The sequence below is a fragment of the Trichomycterus rosablanca genome, chromosome 1 (assembly GCF_030014385.1).
Source record: "Trichomycterus rosablanca isolate fTriRos1 chromosome 1, fTriRos1.hap1, whole genome shotgun sequence".
Taxonomy (NCBI): domain Eukaryota; kingdom Metazoa; phylum Chordata; class Actinopteri; order Siluriformes; family Trichomycteridae; genus Trichomycterus; species Trichomycterus rosablanca.
Window position 1 is genome coordinate 64940136 of NC_085988.1, and position 10253 is coordinate 64950388.

The 10253-nt window shown below is 39.5% G+C and overlaps 1 protein-coding gene across 1 annotated transcript; it reads left to right on the forward strand.

Moving 5' to 3' along the window:
- Positions 1-896: 896 nt before the first annotated feature.
- On the forward strand, positions 897-9631 carry nopchap1 (NOP protein chaperone 1). Its single transcript, XM_062995063.1, has 4 exons — positions 897-1006; positions 2506-2580; positions 7229-7362; positions 8881-9631. The coding sequence occupies exons 1-4, from the start codon at positions 943-945 to the stop codon at positions 9049-9051; spliced, it is 444 nt and encodes a 147-aa protein (XP_062851133.1). The 5' UTR covers positions 897-942; the 3' UTR covers positions 9052-9631.
- Positions 9632-10253: the final 622 nt, after the last annotated feature.

Below are 10253 nucleotides of genomic sequence, written 5' to 3' on the forward strand. Positions count from 1 at the left end.
TTTGACCGTTTACATTTGTAAAAGGGCAGTGGTAGCTCAGCGGTTAAGGTACAGGACCAGTAATCAGAAGGTCGCTGGTTCAAGCCCTGCATCTGCCAGCTTGCCTCTGTTGGGCCCTTAAGCAAGGCCTTCAACCCTCAATTGCTTGCAATGTATAATCTCAATTGTCGCTTTGGATTTGTCGCAATCCAGCTGAAAATGTAAATGTGATATTTTCCTTACAGAAAATAATAATCAAATTAAGAATATACCAATGCTTATAATACATATTTTCATAATAAAACAACTTTATACCCATGTGGGGTGGCACTGTTGCCTCACAGCAAGAAGGTCCTGGGTTCGAGCCCCAGGTGGAGTGGTCCGGGTACTTTCTGTGTGGAGTTTGCATGTCCTCCCCGTGTCTGTTTGGGTTTCCTCCGGGTGCTCCGGTTTCCTCCTACAGTCCAAAGACATGCAAGTGAGGTAAACTGGAGATTGTCCACGATTGACGATAGAACTTGATGAACTGATTAGTGTTGTGTAATGAGTAACTACCTGTTCTGTCATGAATGTAACCAAAGTGTAAAACATGACGTTAAAATCCTAATAAATAAATACCCATATGTATACTGTATAACCACCTTAAAGAATTGTACACACTTTTTACTAAAATATTTTTATATAAATACATTACAATTTCTTTTTGTTTGTTTGTTTGTTTTTCTAATACTGTCCTGCTAAACAATGAAAGCTCTGGTCTTTAAAATGTACAGATGTTTCGGACAGCTGAGACGCTCTTGTGATGATGAATCATATCGTTACCAGCACTGATGCACTTCACATATAGAACCGCTAGATGACTCACAATGTACCGGCTCACTGTGTCAGGTTATAAGCGTTCACCCGGAAGCTCTTCTGTTCGAGTAAACACAGCGCACACGTTACAAGTAAAACGTTGTAAAAATGGCTGAGAAGCAAAACAATAAGAAAAGCTCTCGGGATTTACTTCTCTGCGGGAATGAAGGAGGTAACTTTCTATATTTATAATAATGTTGTTTTAATGCAGTTTTGCTCTCTGCATTGTTATTGTTTCATTGACCTGCATACGATTCATATACAATCATTGAACCGATTGATATGCAAAGTGTGTCTTAAAAAGTATAATAAAATTGTATTTATATGTATAAAACACTATGACGTATCCTAATGTTAAAATAATTTATGGACATTTATGGATATTTATGGTCGATCTAAACTGTCTGTGTTTATATGGCTTCTGTTGTTACATCGACAACACTGACCAGCTCTATTACATACATACATACATATATACACTGATCAGCCATAACATTAAAACCACCTCCTTGTTACTACACTCACTGTCCATTTTATCAGCTCCACTTACCATATAGAAGCACTTTGTAGTTCTACTGTACAATTACTTACTGTAGTCCATCTGTTTCTTTACATACTTTTTTGGCGTGCTTTCACCCTGTTCTTCAATGGTCAGGACCACCACAGAGTAGGTATTATTTGGGTGGTGGATCATTCTCAGCACTGCAGTGACACTGACATGGTGGTGGTGTGTTAGTGTGTGTTGTGCACGTATGAGTGGGTAAGACACAGCAGCGCTGCTGGAGTTTTTAAACACCTCACTGTCACTGCTGGACTGAGAATAGTCCACCAACCAAAAACATATCCAGACAACAGTGCCCCGTGGGCAGCATCCTGTGACCACTGATGAAGATGACCAACTCAAACAGCAGCAATAGATGAGCGATCGTCTCTGACTTTACATCTACAAGGTGGACCAACTAGGTAGGAGTGTCTAATAGAGTGGACAATAAGTGGACACTGTATTTAAAAACTCCAGCAGCGCTGCTGTGTCTGATCCACTCATACCAGCACAACACACACTAACACACCACCACCATGTCATTGTCACTGCAGTGCTGAGAATGATCCACCACCTAAATAATACCTGCTCTATAGTGGTCCTGTGGGGGTCCTGACCATTGAAGAACAGGGTGAAAGCAGGTTTAAAAGGTATGTAGAGAAACAGATGGACTACAGTCAGTAATTGTAGAACTACAAAGTGCTCCTATATGGTAAGTGGAGCTAATAAGATGGACAGTGAGTGTAGAAACAAGAAGGTGGTTTTAATGTTATGGCTGATCGGTGTATGTATACATATTTAGCAAATATCAAAGCTGCACTGACAACTGGTAACTTACTTAAAATAAAAAATGTGATCACACCAAAACAAGGAATTTGCACAAAAGTGCAGATTGTGCAGTGTTAATCTGATATACTAATAATGACTTATTGCTATCAGATTCAAATGCACTCATGCACAGCCAACTAGGAATTTTAGCTCTTTTACTCATCAGTCACTGTGGGGGTGGGGGAAACTTTAGGTGGGTAGAGATTTCAGCCGTTTCTGGTTTAGACCTTTATGTTTCTAGTTTTATTTATTTATACTGGTCTAGAGAATCACTTTTTTGTTTTAATCGTATTGCATTACAGGAATTCATGACAAACTGTTACTGAAATCTAAGAAGCCATCATCACTGCAAACTGAAAAGATTCCAAGATGTAGTGGTGAGTGTTCACAATAATTTATTGTTTTTTGATTAATATTTGGGGACAAAATAGTGCATTCGTAACGTATTTACATGCCTTGACTTGAATATAATTACCATTTATTTTTACTCATCAGTCTATACTAGGGTTGGGCGGTATGACGGTATTACGGTATACTGCGGTATTTAAAAATGTTGACGGTATTTAAAAATGGTGACGGTATTTTAAAAATGTGAAGCGCCAAATTTCTGCTTAAGGGCCACCTTGAAAACTGAGACTTTAAGACCTGCGCGCATCCACAATAAGGGAGGGGCGGGAGTTGTAGGTGGTTGGAGCTCACTGATTGGTTGTGGGGGTGCTCACATAGTGTGTGTTCAAACACCTAGTGAGCTGCCTTGCTCCCTTACTGCCTACATAGGCAGCTGCCTCATTAGAGAGGATTCTAATAAGTCAATGACTTATTATAAGGCAGGTTATTCGAACGCGGTACTTAGACAGCGATTCCATCGGGTTTTGCTTGCTAAGCTAACAGTTAGTATCTTGCCATTCAAAACCATGGGATGGGGTGGCACAACGCGCTGGCATGTCAATATAACATCTGTGTACCAAATATGGTTACATTTACTGACAAGCCTGAACTTTAAAAAAAAACACACTTGTGCAAGTTTATACAATATAATATTATTTCTCTGTGTGTGTGTGTGTCGCGCTCACTCTTCGCGATACTCAGATTTCGGATTTGAATTCCAACAATAAACAGCTTTTATTATGACTGATTAATTCCCCTTACTGATGTGAAGCAGAATGGGTGTATTACAGCCAATAAGAACGGCGCAAAAATGAAAAGAACATATGAAACATATATGTAACGGTTCCCAGAGATGCGACTCGGTTCATTTGAAAGAGCCGTTCAATAGAATCGGATCGCTCGCGACCGACCCAAGAATGTGCTTGGACTTGGCTGTTTCAGTACTTTCTTGGGGCGGCACGGTGGCTAAGTGGGTAGCACTGTCACCTCACAGCAAGAAGGTCCTGGGTTCGATCCCCAGGTGGGGCGGTCTGGGTCCTTTCTGTGTGCAGTTTGCATGTTCTCCCCGTGTCTGCGTGGGTTTACTCTGGGTGCTCCGGTTTCCTCCCGCAGTCCAAAGACATGCAAGTGAGGTGAATTGGAGATACAAAATTGTCCAAGACTGTGTTGGATATAACCTTTTGAACTGATAAATCTTGTGTAAAGAGTATCTACAGTTCCTGTCATAAGATAAGATAAGATTACTTTATTGATCCCCATGGGGGAAATTCGAGTGTTACAGCAGCTCCAGTACAGTGTAAATACAGTAAATAGAGTAAATATAAAAGGGTAGAATAAAAATTATATATACAGTGGCTTGCAAAAGTATTCATACCCCTTGAACTTTTCCATATTTTGTCACATTACAACAACAAACATACATATATTTCACTGGAATTTAATGTGAAAGACCAACACAAAGTGGTCTACAATTGTGAAGTGGAACGAAAGTTATACATGATTCAAAACATTTTTTACAAATAAAAAACTGAAAAGTGCGGTGTGCAAAAGTATCCAGCCCCCCTGAGTCAATACTTTGTGGAACCACCTTTTGCTGCAATTACAGCTGCAAGTCTTTTAGGGTATGTCTCCACCAGCTTTGCACATCTAGTGACTGACATTTTTGCCCATTCTTCTTTGCAAAACAGCTCAAGCTCAGTCAGATTAGATGGAGAGCGTTTGTGAACAGCAGTTTTCAGATCTTGCCACAAATTCTCGATTGGGTTTAGGTCTGGACTTTGACTGGGCCATTCTAACACATGAATATGTTTTGTTTTAAACCATTCCATTGTAGCCCTGGCTTTATGTTTAGGGTCGTTGTCCTGCTGGAAGGTGAACCTCCGCCCCAGTCTCAAGTCTTTTGCAGACTCCAACAGGTTTTCTTCCAAGATTGCCCTGTATTTGGCTCCATCCATCTTCCCATCAACTTTGACCAACTTCCCTGTCCCTGCTGAAGAGAAGCAGCCCCAGAGCATGATGCTGCCACCACCATATTTGACAGTGGGGATGGTGTGTTCAGAGTGATGTGCAGTGTTAATTCTCCGCCACACATAGCGTTTTGCATTTAGGCCAAAAAGTTAAATTTTGGTCTCATCTGACCAAAGCACCTTGTTCCACATGTTTGCTGTGTCCCCAACATGGCTTCTGGCAAACTGCAAACGGGACTTTTTATGGTTTTCTTTTAACAAAGGCTTTCTTCTTGCCACTCTTCCATAAAGACCACATTTGTGCAGTGCACGACGAATAGTTGTCCTGTGGACAGATTCCCCCACCCGAGCTGTGGATCTCTGCATTTCGTCCAGAGTCACCATGGGCCTCTTGGCTGCATCTCTGATCAGTGCTCTCCTTGTTCGGCCTGTAAGTTTAGGTGGACGGCCTTGTCTTGGTAGGTTTACAGTTGTGCCATACTCTTTCCATTTCCGTATAATGGATTGAACAGTGCTCCGTGAGATGTTCAAAGCTTGGGAAATCTTTTTATAGCCTAAGCCTGCTTTAAACTTCTCCACAACCTTATTCCTGACCTGTCTGGTGTGTTCTTTGGACTTCATAATGCTGTTTACTCCCCAATATTCTCTTAACCAACCTCTGAGGCCGTCACGGAGCAGCTGTATTTGTACTGAGATTAGATTACACACAGGTGGACTCTTTTTAGTCATTAGCAGTCATCAGGCAACTTCTGAATGCAATTGGTTGCACTCAGAAAAAAGGGGGCTGGATACTTTTGCACACCGCACTTTTCAGTTTTTTATTTGTAAAAAATGTTTTGAATCATGTATAATTTTCCTTCCACTTCACAATTGTAGACCACTTTGTGTTGGTCTTTCACATTAAATTCCAGTGAAATATATTTATGTTTGTGGTTGTAATGTGACAAAATATGGAAAGGTTCAAGGGGTATGAATACTTTTGCAAGCCACTGTATATATATTAGAGATGGGACGATCGATCGGCTATGAATCGGTATCGGCCGATTTTTAATCAAAGTATGCTATCGGCAATCGGCCGATATTTCCTAAAAGTAGCCGATCCGATCGTGTGATATATAAAGATCACGTTAAGTTAACAGCTCAGTGGATTGATCCAGACTTTGAGCTACGACGCGCCAACCATCACATCACCATTCATCAACAATCGTACAGAAACCATCGTGAAAGCTCTTCATGACCTAAAATAACATCATTAACGTTGTGCATCATACATATGATGTAATTTTGCTGATTGTAATATTTACTTTAAAAAGATAATTCAACCCGGTCACATCTGAGTCGATTCTATCAGCACGTTATATAAACTCCTGGTTCACTTTAGTAAATCGTAAGTGGTTCTTGCTTGTGATTTAGATGAGAACAGAAAACGTTACAGAGCCAATCAGAGGCAAAAGTTTATTCATTACCAAATTCGTTAGTTCAGGATCATCTGCTGAACTTTTAGGATCATCAGAAAACTTTTAGACGGAACGAGTCTGACTCGGTGTACAGATCTGTGGTAATAGCAGTTTAATTAAGCTTTTAAATTAAGCTTTTTAATGTAAAAGAGTCACACAAACTGTTCTGAAGTATCTGGTGTTTATTTAAAACCACGACATTTAATTAATAACAGTAAACACGGAGAGATAACCGAGAAGAAGAACTTACGCATCGCATGAAAACGAATCGACTCATGAATCACTTAGCGACACTAAACAGATCATCTCTTAAAGGCACAAACACACACACACGCGCGCTGTTGCGTTTGTCTCCAGTTTATCTTCACTGTGAGGCTCTTTTTACATTTTTTTTTTTCAGACTGAACTGGATAACATTAAACCTGCGTGTGTGTGTGTGTGGGCATGTTGCACAAGATTCCTTTATTGATCCCCATGGGGGAAATTCGAGTGTTACTGCAGCTCCAGTACAGTGTAAATACAGTAAATAGAGTAAATGAAAACGTGTAAAATAAAAATAAAAGATCAAAAAGAGCACAAAAAAAGCAAAGTAGATAAGAGCTGCTGCAACAGGCTGCTGATCCCTCCAGCGCCAGGGTGTGAATGTAACCAAAGTGTGTAAAACATGACGTTAAAATCCTAATAAACTATCAATACTTTCTTAGTTCTTAGCAGTTTCCCTGTCGCTGCTGCTGAGAAGCACCCCACAACATGATGCTGCCACCACCAGGTTTCACTGTATAGATGGTGTTACCTAGGTGATGAGCGCTGCCTTTTTTGCCAGACAAAGCCCCTGCTGTTTTGCCCAAAGTGTTCAGTTTGTGTTTTATAAGACCAGAGGAAACTCTGCTTTCCAAGTGGGCTGTCATGCTTTTTACTCAAGTGTTTTTTGTTGTTCCACTCTGCTATAAACTCCTGATTTATTGCGTCCTGCAGAGTTGGTGGGCCACAAAACACATCCCTGTATAATGTTTCTATATGTGTAATTTTACATGCGTAAATGAGTTGATTAGAATTAATCAACACTGTAGTATCAGTACTGTGTCTATCAAACTTTCTGTGCTTTAAAAGTTACCCTATTGTAAAAAAAATATGGGTACAATCTGTGTAATGTGTGAATAAAATCATGTATTAGTAATACCTGACTAACTCAATGATCTGTAACTGTGTGCTAGTTCTTGACAGGCTCCAGAGTTTCTTACCACAAATGGCGCTGGCCAACGAGACTTTAAAGCAGCAGATGGAAAACGCTCCTGCAGAACATTTTGACATTGAGAGCGTAAAGGATTTAAAAAGTGTCATTGAGATGGTAAGGGATTGTCAGTAGTCTTAAATGAGATGTTTTTTTTCCTTAAACATGTCCAGGGTAGGGGTGTGAAATTAAGGCTTTTATGGTTAAGCAGTAGCAGCAAATTGCTCCACAATAATGCTAGCCATTTGTGACCAGTACAGGTTGTGGTCAAGAGCTTTTGGGAGCATGTCAGTAATGTAAACATGTATCATGTGATGTGTTTTGTCTTGTGATCCACTTGCTTTTGCCAACTACAATTTAACTACTCATGTTGAATATAGAATACTGGTCTAAACAGAAATAATTGATACCACTGTGAAAACATCTCCAGCCTACAAAAAAAAAAGACTTTACAAGACAGATAAAGTAGTCCTATGTTATATGGTATGAGAACACTACCAGCAGGTACTTTAACTTTCATACACTGCAAGGTGAATCCTCCTACTGTGCATTCTGGTTCCGTCTGTTCCATGGTAAAACGATGCACACATGCCCGTCAGTCCACATGATCACTGGAGAAAACAGGATTAGTCAGACCATGGTTACCTGACCATGACAGGCAGAATTGTTATGAAATAGGCATTAGAAATTACGCAGTTTCTCAGACATAGCCAATGATGTCTGTTTATCAGATCTAATATTCAAACTTGAGAGTGGTGGGCTTGTTTTTTTGTGTTTTATCACTGAACCAACAAAGCACCCAACATTAGTGTTAACACCTACTTTACACTGTTCTTTATTAGGACCCTATATTTTATGTGATTGGTCAGACTTGATGTGATGGAGTTTTAAGGAAAGGCTCTTTTTGAATGGAAACTAAACTGTTGTACAAGTACACACACACACACACACACACACACAGCAAACGTGTTTATTCCATAGCAGCCTGAACAGGCAGTTTTCCCTATTCAACTTTTAATTAAAGAATAAAATCTAAATAAGTATTGGTGCAACCAATATTTGCAAATGTTAGGCCTTAGGGTTACCAAACCAACATAAATAATATATGAGCATCTCTGTAAACAAATCTTTATAAAATGCTTAACTCAAACCAACTCCTCACAAAAAGTGACAAAATAACTTTAACACTATACAATAACTAAACTAACAAATTAGATAAGTGTGTATTTGCTTCTTCTAACATCACTCCTTGTCAAAATTTTGTAATAGATCACTATGCCACCCCAGTGCCCAACTAAAATGTAATCATCAAATCTATTTATGGGGCAGCACTGTGGCTAAGTGGGTAGCATTGTCACCTCACAGCAAGACGGTCCGGGTCCTTTCTGTGTGGAGTTTGCATGTTCTCCCCGTGTCCGCATGGGTTTCCTACGGGTGCTCCGGTTTCTTCCCACAGTCCAAAGAGATACTAAATTGTCCAAGACTGTGTTTGATATAACCTTGTGAACTGATGAACCTTGTGTAATGAGTAACTACCGTTCCTGTCATGAATGTAACCAAAGTGTAAAACATGACGTTAAAATCTTAATAAACAAACAAACAAAACTCTTGCTTATGTGTGTGTTTGTGTGTTAGGATGTTGCTCTGGTGGAGCTAGAAGGCTCAGACAGCAGTGAGGAAGAGGACTCATCGGAGGACAGTAGTAGCTCAGATGAAGAAGAAACCGTCAGCACAGAAACACTCAAACTACCTGGAAACCAAAAGAGAAAAGCCAACATCCAAGTGCTAGAGAGAGAGGGAGAGTGAAACCAGTCTCCAGCAGCCAGATATTTCTGCTCTCGTTCATGTACTGTACTGCAAGCTGGTGCATTAGATCTCGTGTCACCCCCTCACACACACACACACACACAGAGAAAAGGGGAGGTGGAGATCTGTGATTTTTACTCTGAATCACTATCAGAAGGCACTGTAAATATGGACAGAGATGGATTGTTGACAGTTAATCATAACTAATGATACAGATATTCAGGATAGAGTTCTATAAATTCAACTTAAACATAAAGCCTCCAGTCTTTGAGGCATTTTTTTTTTTTGGCAGTTCCCATATTTTGGGCTGGCCACAATGGATCATTATGGTCTGCATACCTGATTTGACGCCTGGATGTGAGGATCAAACCCAGAGCTTAAGAAACCATGTATCACCCATTCTACTAGCTGCATCACTGTGACAAGAAATGTAAGTTTTGATAGGTATAATAATGATGTAAATACAATTACGAAAACATTGGAAAAATGTAAAACGGACAGTAAATGATTTGTAATGATTACATAGAATAAAGGCAAGATATTTAATGTTTCAACTAATAAACTTTGTTTTTTTTGTCTAGATTTGTGTATATTATTCCAAATCAAAAAGTTGGACAGTATGCAAAATGCAAATGAATAATAATAATAAAGGAAAAGTACAAACACAAGATATTTCATTTTGTTTTGTCAGGTTAACTTCATTTCATTTGTTAATATACATCCATTCCAGCATTCCTTCATAACACCATGTCATCCTCTGGGTTTTACAGCAAGAGTCTGTTTGATTCCCCAGCTGGGCAGCCAGGGTCCTTTATGAGTGGAGTTTACATTTTCTTTTTTGTGTCCATGTGGGTTTACATACAGACAATGAATTAATTAATGAATGTTGTAACTGCACAATAAATGAGCAAAAAAATCCCCAAAAAGTTCAATATTTGATAATGCTTTGCTATCACTTTGCAAAATGAAAGCACACGGCAAACAGCAGCACAGAGACCCATATAATCCACACAGCAGCATAAAATCATAATTGCTGCTTACCTGAGCTTATCTTCCTCAAACTGAGACCAAATCTATACCCGTGTGTTGTTCTATTAGGGATAAAATCCACTTGTTTTTCTTCTTGGAGGCCACCTTATGTGTTTCCAGAATATTTCCAGATATAAATCCATATCCAATTTGTCTTTTGTCCGCCTAACTAA